Raw genomic sequence first — 15542 nt, forward strand, 5'->3', positions numbered from 1 at the left:
CCATGTGGCCCATGTGGAGTGTTGTTTATTGGACACTCACATGCTCTCACAGGCGCCGCACAACATCCTGGGTGGAACATGCTTTTTATGTTGATGAAACACATGGCATAATATGCTGGAATACCTCATGAATGTGTGCATTCATTATGTCATGTCTTATGGAGCTTTAAAAAAGATGCTGAAATAAACCGAATCTGGCCTATCTTCTGTGTCTTAGGGAAAAAATGCAAAAATTTCTTGTCAAACTTTTCCGTGTTTACAGATAAATATGGTCTTTAAATGATTTAATTGAAAAGGGACCTATTGACTAATTTTTGGTCCTTTGTATGGGGTTGTGGACTCCCATAGAGCAGATACACACTATAACCTGCACAGAAAGCTTTCTTGATCTTCCAGAATCACACTCGATTGGTCACACTCGCCTGAGGACTTCTGGACAGCTGCCAAACCCCACTTTTTGTCGGTATTGGAGTTGATAATAAATGTGGTGGAAATGTCGTCATTACACATTTTTTGCAGACCCAGTGATTGTGGTAGAAAAAGGTTACTCGCAACTCCAGACATTGGTGAGCTTGTAATTTACATGCGTGTAGGTAACACTTCGCTCCATGTATGCACACTCTGTAATGCTACACTGACAAGCACTTTTGCTCAAATTACTTTACAAAATAAACACAGTTAGGACACAGATAAATTGTTACTTACAGCTTGCTCTTGTGACTCTTTGACACCACGAAGTGACGTTGGAAAGGCGTTGGGCCTCAGCAAGTTTGGTGAATAGTCCATCTTCATTTTGTCCATGTGTCCTGTGTGAAATGCTGTTGAAAATGTCCAAGCGGGAGAAGAGGCATTTTTTAAACTTGTCTTGCAACATTATCCCAACTACTTCCAGCCCCATCTTGCTCAACTCAGGCGCTTATTCCACTTTTAGACTGACCTCTGTTTGTGGTGAACTCTGTCTTGGCAGGTTTGGCTTTGTAATGATAGATTATTGTGGAATTTCCCCAGTGTGGGATGTATACAGTTTATCTTATCTTCAGGATTTTGTACAATTTGTGTCATTAATTCACTTATTCACTTCCTGTATTCCACATATGATCTTTTTAATACATAGAAAAGTAATAACGTAATGTAACAATATGGTAATGGAATTGTAGTAGTAATTGTAAAGTTTTGGTTTCACAATCAGGATAAATCATAATAATAATATATAATAATCAGAGGGCTGCATGGCGAACGAGTGGTTAGCGCGCAGGCCTCACAGCTATGAGACCCGAGTTCGATTCCACCCTCGGCCATCTCTGTGTGGCGTTTGCATGTTCTCCCCGTGCATGCTTAGGTTTCTCTGGTATGAGTGTGAATGGTTGTTTGTCTATATGTGCCCTGTGATTGGCTGACCAGTTCAGGGTGTACCCCGCCTCTTGCCAGAAGACAGCTGGGATAGGCTCCAGCACCCCCACAACTCTCGTGAGGATAAGCGGTAGAAAATTAATGTATGTATTAATAAAATGTTCCAAATACAAGTAGACATAACAGAACAAGTACAAGACACTTCATCCCTGTATTTTGCAAACATCAACATCTTGTTTTGTTTCTTTTTGTGTTCCTTACTCAATCCATTCCAAAATTTAATTCCACATACTGAAATACTATAAGTTTCAAGTGTTGTTCTCGTGTGTGTTTCAAGTTCAGTCTTTCCCTGAGATCATATTTCTGCTCTCTTGTAGGAACATATTGTATGACATTTTTTGGGTACTAGATTATTGATGCATTATTTTAGTTTGAAAATGCACTAAATGTAAAATAAATTTTAATATGTGTGGTTTTAGAAATAAAGGATTTGTATGTTTGTATGCTGTATCTATACATTGCATTATGGATTATCCTGTAAAATTGCTTTTCTAGTTATTACCCCATATATTCACACATTTTGAAATAAATAAACTTGGAATTTTTTTTAATGAAAGTTTTTACTACATTGGAAGTTGAATGTATTGTAATGTAAATGCTCCAGTGTTGGCAGAAAAGAAAGTACTCCAGTGTAAAATGTAATGGCATTTGAAACTAATCCTAGCAACCAGAATGACTGTGACGTGATGCATTTCTTCATCTTGGCTGAGGCTCGTGGGCAATTTGTGCCATCATGTAGACCTTGCAAACTCAAGTCTTTTTGGGGGCTGGTAGGATTTCATTGTGCTGCTGTTATTTAACGGCCTGTAATTAACACGTCAAACTGACTTTACCCGGCAAATGCAGTCCCCTGAGTACCGAAATAGCAGCCAATTCCAGGATGATGTCATAACATTTCTGCTGGATCAAGTATGTGACTTTTTTTAAAACCATGTCTGTAGACGCAGACCTCTGCCAAGTTCAAATATAAGTGGAAAAAATGTGGTTGCTCTGTAATAAAGACACATTACTAACACAGTTGGACTCACACAGTGAATTAATAACATGACAGTTAACCACCACTGATGCATGGAATTCTGTGTCGGCACTCCATGTTTGTTTAATGTTTTTTAGGCGCAGCTTTTGGCAATGATTTTTGTTGAAAAACAAAAACTCATGTACCACAGTTGTTTATGGTTGGGTTATCTTGACTTACTGCTACCTATGGCCTCAACTCCGAGCTAGAATGTGCACAGTAACCACATAAGGGTTAGAAAAAAAGTGAAATATGTGTATATGCAGTGTATATGCAAGAAAGTGAATGTATGGGGGAAAATGCACTGACAGGAGTCTGCAAAAACTTAATAAAAGCAACTTATCTTTTAACTTTAATGTCTTCCACAACTAAGAAAAAGCCCAGCTGCTTGTGTTAGACCTTTGTGGATTAATGTGGCTGAAAATGGACACAGGCATTGACCAGAGTGTGAGAAGCGACTTTAAGTACTGTAAGTTGAATATGGAGACAGAACATAGGAACCGAACACAGCAGATATTGCATTTATTACGTCTGCTATGAAAAATGTGCCTTGAGACAGGAAAAACAACTCATTACATAAGGTCTACCATGTTCCAGTACAAGCATACAATCTCCTCCTCTTATTAAGAAAGCCTATGCCTGAGCACACAGAGCTGTGTTTTGACTCTCTGTCCTTCGACAATGACAATTTATGAGCTGCCGGTCCAGGCACTTCCCCTCTTGACCCTCATTTGTAGACCCTGTGGGAGTCCAAAGAGGGGGCTTGAAGCTGAAAAGGGAAACAGAAAATACTGCGTTGAAAGGAGCAATAACTTTTATCACGTTTGATTGCTTGCTCGATATGTCTTAACTCGTGCTCCCAAATAATGTTGGCTCCAGTAAACACATTCACACATTTCAGTGATTTAAAAGCGTACAAAGCCACATACACTCCTGATCAAAATTATAAGAGCAGTTGAAAAAATAGTAAGAATTTACATTTTGGACAAGATCCCCAGGGGGTTCCAATTTTGCTTGAAAAGTAAAAAGTTCTGAGAAAGCAATGCATTGTTAACAACCATTAAGCTGATGGAAAATTTGAGACCACAGCCTTTAAAAGTCAAAATGTTGATAAGAGTGTGGATTCAATGTCATTTTCTGTCAGGTATTGACAATGCAAAAATACTTTCTCACTTTGAACGTGGTTGAATTATTGCGCTGCATAAGCAAGGCCCTTATTGCTGCTGAGGTTGGACGCAGTATTTTAATCTTAAAAAATTCTGAAGGTTATGGAACAAAAAAGTCATATGGTAGATTAAAAAAAAATGTCACCAACCCTGAGTCAGAGGATCCGATTGGCTGTCTGACAAAACAGGACGATCCTTGGCCCAAATGAAGGTTTTTACTGGTGCCAAGTGTAGTCCAATAATCCAATCAGATGGCATCTGCAAGAGAAAGGTTGTCAGACCAATACACATCTCCATAGAACTCTGGTTAGCGCCCAAACCGGAATCGAAATGAAAAATCTGAACCAGAATCGTTGAAATTCAAGTGATGCGCAACCCTATTCATGACTGAGGGCTCTCGTCTTTGTGGTAATGAGTGGGTATTTCAATGGGACAGCACTGTAGTTCACAATACCCTCATGGCAAAGGACTTCTCCTACAGTAATCACCTCACTCCCCTGACCTAAATCCAAGTCCTTTGTTTATTTTGCAGATTGTTATGATATGTGATGCTAATCACTCTACCTTTTTATTTTCTCTAGTGTGCCGAATTGCTTGCCACAAGAAATGTGAACCAAAGGTAAGAATTTTCCCGTTTTTCACTTATGTAAAGTAGTACAAACTGGTTGGTTAAATATCTAACAACTTGAGAGAAACAATATGTGTCTGTTTCTGCTCTGCGTCTGTATGATATTTGTGCATGTACTGTATGCGCCGGACTGTGGAAATTTTATGTTCAACGAAATATCCAAAGAATTTCTAAAGAAGTTATCAAAGCATTGCTTGATTTGTGGTGTTTGGGAAGAAAAGAATGTGAAAGTTGGCCAACGTGCAAATGCGCAATACTTACACAAACACCTACACCTGCTTACAGTATCTTGAGTATACAGTAGCCTTCATTTGGTTTCAATTAAAGTAATTACAAGCTGCCAGCTTTGCCTACTCCCCTTTGTACTGACAGGAAATGCCACGGGTGCTTAGCAGTCTGTACCAAATATGATGGGAGCTTTGGCCATGTAGGGAAGGCTGATAGGAGACACTAACAAGATGTAACTTTAAGAACTCATCCATTCATTCATTTTCTACCGCTTATCCTCATGAGGGTCGCGGGAGAGGCGGGCTGGTCGCCAGCCAATCACAGGGCACATATAGACAAACAATCATTCACACTCACATTCATATCTATGGACAATTTGGAGTTGCCACTTAACCTAGCATGTTTTTGGAATGTGGGAGGAAACCGGAGTACCCGGAGAAAACCCACACATGCACAGGTAGAACATGCAAACTCCACACAGAGATGCCCAAAGGTGGAATCGAACACGGGTCTCAGAGCTCTGCCGTGCAACCCACTTTAAGAACTGAAAACGCTAAATAAAATTATACAGTGGACCCTTGGTTAGTATCATTAATCTGTTCCAGAAGTCGACTCGCACCCTAACTGAATACATTTTCTCATAACAGAAAAATAAATAATAAAAATGTCTGTTTTGGACACCCATGTTCACAGTTTACAATTCCAGTTTACCATGCAGAAAACAATTTGCAACTCAAATACATGACAAATGAAAGGGATAAATTGAAGACTTGTTTGTTGACAAAGAAGCCCATGAAGCCGCAGGGACAAGCAGCAATTCACACTTATTTATTCGCAATTCTTTATCAAAGTGCAGGCACTTGCAACTTTCTTTGGCTCCATTGTGTATTATTATGCAGTCATGGTCAATAAGAAAAGCAGATACTTATACATATGTAGCTGTAATGGTTAGAAAATAACCGCTGATGATGTCATAAACGGGTGGCGTCGCTGGGGTAAAATGACTTCTGGTTCCGGTTTCTTTGCAAGCAGGGATGTTTTGTGACGATATACACTACACCCATGCAGTGTATTAATAACCAGACAAGGTGCGTGACATATTGTACGCTAACTGGAGAATGTATGTGAATCTATGTAAAGGTTGTGTGCTAAAAATGGAAAAATATGCTAAACAGGCCATATGTTAAAAGTGCTTAAAGACTCCAGCGTACTGTGACTGAAGCGGTCACCTGAACTCTCATGGGCGAGCGCATGGGCGGTTTGTTTGAGTTTCCTTTGAAATGTCCATGACATTAACCTCAATCCTTGCAGATTATTTACATTTATATATGTCACAGGATCCATTTTTAGCAGTATAGAATATCATCAGAACAATTCAGCAATCTAGTTTGGTGCCTTTTCTGGCGATTCTGGTCCAGAGTCCAAGCGGCTTTTCTGCCTCTTTATTGTGGCTCTCTTTGCAATGTTCAAATATTTGTTTAACACCTGAGTGGACAAAATACACATCTTTCTAATGACTTAAAAATACCCACCTTTCTATGATACTATGAATGCGTCCTGGCAGAGTTCTGACTGATGATTGGATGACCGCAAGGATGGAATGGGAAATCGGTGAAGGACAAAGCAGTAAACTCGCCATCAATATATTCCCTCAAAAAGAAACATCAACTTTTTAATTCTTCACTGTCAGATTTCTTAGTCTATTCTCCAAAGATACGGGCTTATATTTATGCTAGATATGTGGCAAGAAACAACAAAAATAACTAGAAAATTCCAGCGGAAATTTTGATGGCCTTGCCACCTGTGCTGTGAACCTCGGGCCCGGTGTCTGCCGTGCCGCGCCGCCGAGCAATGCCGTGCGTACATTAGACGAGGAATTGAGCAACAAAGCTGACATGCTGAAATGCCAACATGCTAACAGTTAGCATTGTAGCGGCTAAAAAGAAAGCACAGAGTCTCAAAAGTGAAGAGTCAGTCTCATAGCGTCCCCACATCATGCCATGTGTGTATTTGCCTTTAAAGAGCGGCAAATTAGCCGTGCTAGCACCTAGCAAGAGAGCCTCAAGTTTAGAAAGTGCCAAAGTTGTACTATAACTTCCCTACATCATGCCATGTGGGTATTTGTCTTGAGTGAGTGAATTAGCTTAAATGCTATCATGCTAACACCTACCATGCTAGCACTTAACAAGAGAGCCTCAAGTTTAGAAAGTGCCAAGGTGGCGGGCGTGATGCTGTAATCTCGCGAGAGGGTACGTGACGCGCGCAAGTCAGACAAGTGGAATACAGCGCTCCCAAACAATCCAACATATTTAACTGCTGGAAAAGTTACAGTTCACAAAAAAACAAACCTGGAAGATCTGGAGGAGTACATTGACGGGTGCTTCGATAGTATCGTCATGGGCAAGTCACCCAAGACGCCGAACTCCAAGCGTAGCCGTCCTGAGGACTCCCCTGGGGCGACGTTGCCACCAGGCACAGACATCAAGGACATCCTCGATTCCATCGACAAGAGGTTGATTTGCTTGGACGGCCGCCTGGCTCTTGTCGAGGTACTCCATAAAGAATTTCAGGCCATGAGTCTCTGGACTTCAGCCAAAAACAAATAATCTCCTTGGTGACGGAGAACGCAACCCTCCGTGAATCGGTGAAGTCCCTCACCGACGGAGTTTCACAACTCTGCCAGGAAAACAAGTCCATGAAGGAAATGATCTTGGACCTTCAGGCTCGAAGCATGAGGGACAACCTCGTCTTTGCAGGAATTCCGGAGAAATCTGAGGAAGACCCGGAAGAATCCGTAAGGGCCTTCATGGCGCAACGGCTCAAGCTCCCAGCTGACGTCATCGGGGACATCACCTTCCATCGCGTCCACCGCCTGGGAACCAAGAAGCCAGAAAATACAAGGCCAAGACCCATCGTGGCAAAATTTGAACACTTCAAGCAGAAGGAGCAGGTGAAAGGCCGAGGTCGAGAGCTGAAGGGGACGGACTTCAGCGTGAACGACCAGTTCCCAAGGGAGATCCTCGACAGACGCAGTCGCCTGTTCCCTATCCGAAAAAAGTTCATCAACGAGGGGTGCCGAGCTGTCATCACAGTGGACAAACTCTTTGTTAATGGACAGCTATACCGCGATCGTGAAATTACACCGTGGCTGTATTAATCATTCTAACATGGTAACTGAATATGCTTGGTAAGGTAAGGTAACAGCCTACTTTTTCATAGCAACATGAAAGGTTTGTATATTATAACGCGCTCATCCTCGTTAACGCCTGCACTCTGCCTTCAAATTACTCCCCATTTTTTTCCCTTGCATGTCACCTCATTCCTTTCCTCCCTGTCTCGCACACTTTCTCACTGTCTTTCCCCTCTTTCACTCACTTATATTCCTGTTTGTCACTTGTCTGTTTTCTGCACAAGCATGTCTATACAGTTCACACACACTCACATAATCACAAACCCGCAAATACAAACATTGTACATAAAGACACACATCCATGTACACAGGTGGCTCGTACTGTCTGACACATAAACCTACAACACTGCCACTTACACACACGCATATCTCACACATGCATACACCAACATTACACCTTCACTAGTCAGATCAGGAGGACTACATTATAATATGCCCATGTGCACTTTAAGCATATATTTAATGTATATGCTTACATTACCTACAGGCACATATACTTCACACTTGCACATATATACACACACATATCATCATAAGCTAGTCTAGGATGTCCTCACTGCAATTTGTCACTTGGAATGTCAGGCGAGTCGGGTCTCGAGAAAAAAGACAAAAAATGTTTAACCATCTAAAGAATATCCAAGCAGATATTGTCTTATTGCAAGAGACTCACATCTCCAAAGCAGCTGCCCATACATTTCACTCACCACAGTTTCCACACATATACTTAGCAAACTACAACTCCAAACAGAGGGGCGTAGCCATTTTAATTAGCCGGAGGGTCAATTTTACACTGCTCAACAATACTATAGACATAGAAGGTAGATATATAATAATTAACATATCTGTGGACAATGTTAAATTTTGCATTGCCAACATATATGGTCCTAATGTTGATGACCCCTCTTTCTTTCACACCTTTTTTTCTTCTCTTTTTGCTCACCTGGATTCAAGCTTAATCTTGGGAGGGGACTTCAACTTGGTATTTAATCCAGATATAGATAGGTCTAGCCCAGCTGGGGGACATCGTGAGTCTCAATCAACAACAACACTGAAAAAATATATGACTGATTTTGGTCTTTGTGATGCTTGGCGCTCTTATCACCCTACTCACAGAGAATATACGTATTTCTCACCAGTGCACCACACGTACTCCCGAATTGACTACTTCTTAACAAGTAGCTCAATCTTATCTGACATATCAAATATTCACATAGACCCTATCATTATTAGTGATCACACACCAGTCTCTCTCTTTCTTACTAACCAAACCACAAGTACACCTACTAAATGCTGGAGATTTAATACATCATTGCTTAAAGATCCAGACTTTTTAAAGGACTTTGAGAGAGAGTGGACAATGTTTTTAGATTTTAATGACCAACCGGAAACCTCGGCTTGTGTTCTCTGGGAGACAGCAAAAGTAGTAATGCGCGGGAAAATTATCTCCTACTCATCATATAAGAAAAAGAAAGAAAGATTATTGGAATTGGAATTGGAGGAAAAAATCAAACTCCTTGAAACCGCTTATGCAGATTCACAGGATGAGAATACTCTGAATAATCTTAGAAAATTCAAATTACATTTAAAAGAAATTACTGATAAGAAAATTCTGTTCCAATTACAAAGACTACGTTTGGAGAAGTTTGAACATGCCAATAAATCTGGAAAATACTTAGCTAACCAACTAAAACTTAATAAAGAAAAAAACTCCAAACTCCAATCACCTCCATTAGAAACTCAGAAGGTAACATCACTCACCTTCCGGAGGAAATTAATTCAGTCTTTAGGGACTTTTATAAAAGACTATACACACCTCAGATTAACCCTTCTGTTCCAGACATTGAAACATTTCTTAGCACCATAGAATTACCAAAATTAGAAAAAAATCAGGTGACAACCCTGGACTTACCCATTTCACAGATCTTTTCAACAGATCTTTATGATGCGCTACAGCAAATGCCAAATAACAAGGCACCAGGACCGGACGGGTTCCCTGCCGAATTTTATAAAACATTCTGGTCATTGCTAGCCCCAGTATTTTTTAAAATGGTTCAGGATGTCAGGGCAGGACGTGGGAAGGAGGACCCAAAGGCAGAATTGGCAGGCACGACACGAGGTAAGGTTCTACACGAGGGTGAGGGTCGGTACACAGGAAGTCAGTCCAATGAGGCAAAGGTATCCAAGAGCGGCAGGCAGTAGGAGAGGTCGAAAGGCAGGCGAGGGTCGAAAACCAGGCGAGACGATCACAAGGAATGCTAGGACGAGACATGGGAGTACAACGAACTTGCACCAGACCGGAGGGATCAGAGGCAATATATAGCCAGCAGGAAATCAGGTGATGAGGGACACCTGAGCACAATCAGGCAGGAGGCGGGGTCTCCAAGGAGAAGGCGGGGTAGGCAATGGCAGGCATGACAGAACCCCTCCCTCAATGGCCGGCTCCTGACGGCCCAGGAACCTCAGGGTGAGCTTCATGAAAGTCTTTGATGAGGGAGGGATCCAAAATGAACCGGGAGGGTACCCATTGGCGTTCCTCAGGTCCATACCCCTCCCAGTCGACGAGATACTGCCAACCTCGACCCCGCCGTCGAGCAGCCAGCAGTTTCCTGACTGTGTAAACCGGACCTCCCTCCATGATTCGGGCGGGCGGTGGGTGGCTGGCTGGTGGGACCAGGGTGCTGGTTTTCGCAGGCTTGATCTGGCTCACATGAAAGGATGGGTGGGTTCGCATGGACCTAGGTAGCTTCAGACGGACTGAGACAGGATTAATGACTTTGGAGATTGGAAATGGGCCAACGAACCTGGGGGCAAGCTTCTTAGACTCCACTCTCAGGGGAAGGGTCTTGGAGGATAACTCTTTGACCCACAGTATAGGCAGGAGCAGGAATTCTTTTCCGGTCCGCCGCCCCCTTGTAGATCTCGGACTGCCTTTGAAGGTTCTTGCGAGCCCTCTGCCAAACTCTCTTGATTCGCCCCACCAAGGCCAAGGCGGAGGGCACAACGGAATCCTTGACGAGCGAGGGGAACAGGGAGGGTTGGTGACCAAATACCACGTGATGCGGAGACATACCGGTGGATGCACTAGGCAAGGTGTTGTGGGCCAACTCCACCCACAAGAGCTGTTTAGCCCAAGAAGAGGGATTTTGTGATGCGAGGCATCGCAACTTTGTCTCCAGCACCTGGTTGATCCTCTCTGCCTGTCCATTAGACTGGGGGTGAAATCCAGATGAGAGACTAACTGTGGATCCCAGCAAGCCACAAAATTCCTTCCAAAACAAGGAGACAAATTGAGGACCACGATCGGACACTATGTCCTGCGGGAAACCAAAAATGCAGAATATGTTGTTCAGCAGTGCCTCGGCCGTTTCTTTGGCCGAGGGAATTTTACCAAAAGGAATGAACTTTGACATCTTGGAGAATCTGTCCACGACTGTGAGTACCACCGTCTTCTCCTCTGACGGGGGCAGTCCACAAACGAAATCCAACGAGATATGGGACCAGGGCCGGTGGGGAATAGACAAGGGTCTGAGTTCTCCCATGGGTTTCTGTGGTGAAGATTTGTTAGCCGCACAGACAGGACAGGCAGAGACATATTCAGACACATCCTTTGCCATGTTGGGCCACCAAAAGCGTTGCTGGGTTACAAACATGGTCTTTTTCACCCCCGGGTGACATGAGGTCTTATTGGTATGAGCCCAATGAATGACCGGACCCCTCATGGCTTCCACAACATACAATTTATCTGGAGGGCAGTTTGGGGGCCGAGGCACTTCAAGTCCTGCCTCCCTGACCTTATCTTCTATCGCCCATTGCAAGGCAGAGACAAAGCATGAATTAGGTAAGATGGTTGCGATCTCAGGTTCCTTTTCCGATGGGAAAAAAACTCGGGACAAAGCATCAGGCTTGGTGTTCTTGGAACCAGGACGGTAAGACAAGGTAAAATTGAAACGGCTGAAGAACAGTGACCACCTAGCCTGTCGAGAATTTAATCTCTTGGCGGATTTGAGGTACTCCAGATTCTTGTGGTCAGTCCATACCTGGAATGGCAGCGTAGACCCCTCCAGCCAGTGTCTCCATTCTTCGAGAGCCGTCTTGACTGCCAATAATTCACGATCCCCGATGTCATAATTGCACTCTGCTGAAGACAATTTTTTTGACAGAAAGGCACATGGATGCAGTTTACCGTCCTTAGCACCGATCTGGGACAGGACGGCTCCGACTCCAATATCTGATGCATCCACTTCGACCATGAACTGCAGATGGGGATCAGGGATGGCAAGCACCGGGGCTGTGGTGAACCTATCCTTCAGTTTCACAAAAGCTTCCTCACACTCAGAAGTCCAGTGGAATGGTTTGTAAGGAGACGTGAGAGCATGGAGAGGAGAGGCTACCGAGCTAAAGTTTCTGATATATTTACGATAAAAATTTGCAAATCCCAGAAATCTTTGAACATCCTTACAAGACGAAGGAGTGGGCCACTCTGCAACAGCAGAGACTTTTCCTGGATCCATCCTCACCTTCCCCTCGGACAGAATAAACCCTAAAAATGATACCGAAGACTGGTGAAAGTCACATTTTTCGGCCTTAACAAATAGGTGGTTGTCCAGGAGTCTTTGCAGCACCTTCCTGACATGCTGCACATGAGTAGATTCATCGCGAGAAAAAATCAGAATGTCATCGAGATAAACAAACACAAAAATATTTAACATGTCCCTCAAAACGTCATTGACAAGGCCCTGAAACACTGCTGGGGCATTGGTCAGTCCAAAGGGCATCACCAAGTACTCATAATGTCCTGTTGGGGTGTTGAAGGCTGTTTTCCATTCGTCCCCCTCTCGTATCCTGACAAGATGATAAGCATTACGCAAATCGAGCTTGGTAAAGATCTTAGCTCCTTCCAGGAGCTCAGTGGCGGTGGCAATGAGGGGCAGGGGGTACCGGTTCTTGATGGAGATGTCGTTAAGTCCTCTGTAGTCTATGCATGGCCGAAGGGTTTTGTCTTTCTTCTCTACGAAGAAGAAACCAGCCCCCGCAGGAGATGAGGAAGGCCTGATAATCCCTGCTGCAAGTGACTCCTGAATGTATTCCTCCATCGCACGGCGTTCAGGAGGGGACAAGGAAAAGAGTCTTCCCCGTGGGGGTGTGGTTCCTGGCAACAGGTCAATAGCACAGTCATGGACCCGGTGCGGGGGCAGTGACTTGGCCTTGACTTTACTGAAGACAGCTGCTAAATCATGGTAACACTCTGGAACAGAGGATAAATTGACCTCCCCTTGTTGTTCCATCACTGTTTTGGCGCTCACCAAACAGTTGTCCTGACAGCCAGACCCCCAAGAGACGATCTGGCCAGAAGCCCAATCGAAGTGGGGGTTATGCTGCTTTAACCAAGGGTGCCCTAATATAACTTCATGATCAGAGCTAGAGAATACATGGAGACTTAGTCTTTCTGTATGATTGTCGGGAAAAGAAATCTTGACCGGATGAGTTCTGTGACTAATTTTGCCCAGAGAACTTCCGTCCACCGCCTTCACCGTTAGGGGGTGTCGTAGAGGGCACAGGCGAAGCTTTAGTTTCCTGGCGAGAGAAGTACTAATGAGATTGGCATCTGACCCAGAGTCTACAAATACTGGCACCATGATGGATGTATGTTGAGAGCAAAATTGTACCAAAGGTTTGTAGAGAGCAGGATTGCTGATAATGACATTAAGACTCACCGAGCCATGTCCCAGGTTGCTTGTTTTGCCCCTTTTGACCCCACAATTAGCCACTAGATGTCCCCCTTGACCACAATAAAAGCACCTGCCCTCACTTCGGCGGCGGGTCCTTTCTTCTGGAGACAGGCGGGTTAGTCCCAGTTGCATGGGTTCGTCAGCAGAGGGCGCAGCAAGTGGCACGGCGATAGGGGTGGGCCGGACATTGTTGACGTGCCCTAGGTTGCCACCCCAGTGTGTGGTGGAATCTCGCCCGCGCGACCTGCTCTCCTCTTCGTGATCATGAAGGCGCTTCTCAATCATGACGGCCAAGGCGATGAGTTCATCAATTGTTCCTGGCAGTTTCAAAGGGATCATTTGTTTACGGATGTGGGGGGACAGTCCAAGAAAAAATGCGTCTAACAACGCGGGGGCGTTCCAGTCGCTGTTTGCCGCGAGAGCGCGAAATTCGACAGCGTAGTCGGTGACACGCTGACGCCCCTGACGTAGCTGGAGAAGGGAGCGAGCTGCTTCTCTGCCGGACGGCTGGCGTTGGAACACTTGCTCCAGTGCCTTGGAGAATGCTGCGTAGGACGCGCACACAGCGGACCGACGGCTCCATTCCGTGGTGGCCCACGCTCCTGCTCTGCCCGTGAGGTGGGAGATCACAAAAGCCACCCGGGCACGTTCTGACGTGAATGCGGGGGCTTGAAGTTCGAAATGGAGTTCACACTTGGTCAAAAAAGGGCGTACGTCGCCCGACTCGCCAGAGAACCACTCCGGCCGTGACAACTGTGGACACGTGGCGGCCGGCGAGGCGGAAGTCAGGACCGGAGGAGGGAGCGAAGCCGCTGCTGGATCCGCTGGAGCCGCGGGTTGAGCGGCGGGTTGAAGAGCCAATAGCAGGGAGTTAAGCTGGGAGCCTAGATTCCCAGCCATGGCGTCCTGTCGCTCCGACAGAGATTGCAACGCTGTGCCCAGAGCGGCAAGCTGTTCCTCTTGCTGGCTCTGGCGCTGTCCTTGCGTCCGGAGTGCCTGTCGAACAGACTCCAACTCCGCTGGGTCCATGATGGCAAGTTCGTTCTGTCAGGGCAGGACGTGGGAAGGAGGACCCAAAGGCAGAATTGGCAGGCACGACACGAGGTAAGGTTCTACACGAGGGTGAGGGTCGGTACACAGGAAGTCAGTCCAATGAGGCAAAGGTATCCAAGAGCGGCAGGCAGTAGGAGAGGTCGAAAGGCAGGCGAGGGTCGAAAACCAGGCGAGACGATCACAAGGAATGCTAGGACGAGACATGGGAGTACAACGAACTTGCACCAGACCGGAGGGATCAGAGGCAATATATAGCCAGCAGGAAATCAGGTGATGAGGGACACCTGAGCACAATCAGGCAGGAGGCGGGGTCTCCAAGGAGAAGGCGGGGTAGGCAATGGCAGGCATGACACAGGAAATAAAAGAAATTGCACGCCTACCCCCATATATGAACTCTGCTACAATCAGTCTTTTGCTAAAATCAGAAAAGGACCCAACATTACCTTCCAGTTATCGTCCAATTTCACTTATTAATGCGGATCTTAAAATAATATGCAAAGTATTAGCTAGAAGACTGGAAAAAGTTACCCCTCATATAATACATCCCGATCAATCAGGATTTATCAAGGGGAGACACTCAGTTAGCAATGTACGCCGCTTAACCAATCTGATTGATCACTCTATCATCCATAATTTGGAAACCACAATCGTCTCACTAGACGCTGAAAAAGCATTCGACAGAGTTAACTGGAAATTTCTCTTTGCAACCCTACAGAAATTTGGCTTTGGAGAGTCATTTAGAACGTGGATCAAAATATTATATAGCACCCCAAAGGCCTCCGTTCGAACCAATAATCTGATCTCTCCAGAATTCACTTTACAAAGAGGTACTAGGCAAGGTTGTCCACTCTCCCCCTCATTGTTTGCTATCTTCATTGAACCTCTTGCAGCTGCAATTCGACAACATGCAAATATTAAAGGGATCCACACAACGAATGTTCATCATAAGATAAGCCTTTATGCTGATGATGTGTTACTCTTCCTAAAAAACTCACACTCCTCACTTCACCAAGCTATCACACTCATCAATAACTTTAGCACCTTCTCGGACTACTCTATTAACTGGTCTAAATCCATAGTATTGCCCATTAATTTCGTTTTCCAGAGCACCCCCTCTATACCA

The 15542-nt window shown here is 44.7% G+C and overlaps 2 protein-coding genes and 1 long non-coding RNA gene across 10 annotated transcripts in view; 2 read left to right on the top strand and 1 right to left on the bottom strand.

Moving 5' to 3' along the window:
- Nucleotides 1-15542, top strand: part of tns1b (tensin 1b) — a 161858-nt gene that overhangs the window by 39768 nt on the left and 106548 nt on the right. For all 8 annotated transcript variants that reach the window (XM_058083054.2, XM_058083049.2, XM_058083048.2 and 5 more), the window contains exon 3: nt 4173-4210. In XM_058083054.2, the coding sequence (XP_057939037.2) occupies nt 4173-4210 (38 nt within the window). The remainder of the gene's footprint in view (nt 1-4172; nt 4211-15542) is intronic.
- Nucleotides 2950-15542, bottom strand: part of LOC131136326 (uncharacterized) — a 35784-nt gene continuing 23191 nt past the window's right edge. The window contains exons 2-3 of the long non-coding RNA XR_013629572.1: nt 3741-3849; nt 2950-3194 (exon numbers count right to left, since the gene is read on the bottom strand). This is a non-coding gene — a long non-coding RNA (uncharacterized LOC131136326). The remainder of the gene's footprint in view (nt 3195-3740; nt 3850-15542) is intronic.
- LOC144901532 (uncharacterized) lies at nt 7135-7946 on the top strand. Its single transcript, XM_078795182.1, has 2 exons — nt 7135-7639; nt 7862-7946. The coding sequence occupies exon 1, from the start codon at nt 7143-7145 to the stop codon at nt 7602-7604; it is 462 nt and encodes a 153-aa protein (XP_078651308.1). The 5' UTR covers nt 7135-7142; the 3' UTR covers nt 7605-7639; nt 7862-7946.

Source organism: Doryrhamphus excisus, linkage group LG12 (assembly GCF_037039965.1).
Source record: "Doryrhamphus excisus strain RoL-2023G ecotype Guam linkage group LG12, RoL_Dexc_Guam_v1.1, whole genome shotgun sequence".
NCBI classification, from domain to species: domain Eukaryota; kingdom Metazoa; phylum Chordata; class Actinopteri; order Syngnathiformes; family Syngnathidae; genus Doryrhamphus; species Doryrhamphus excisus.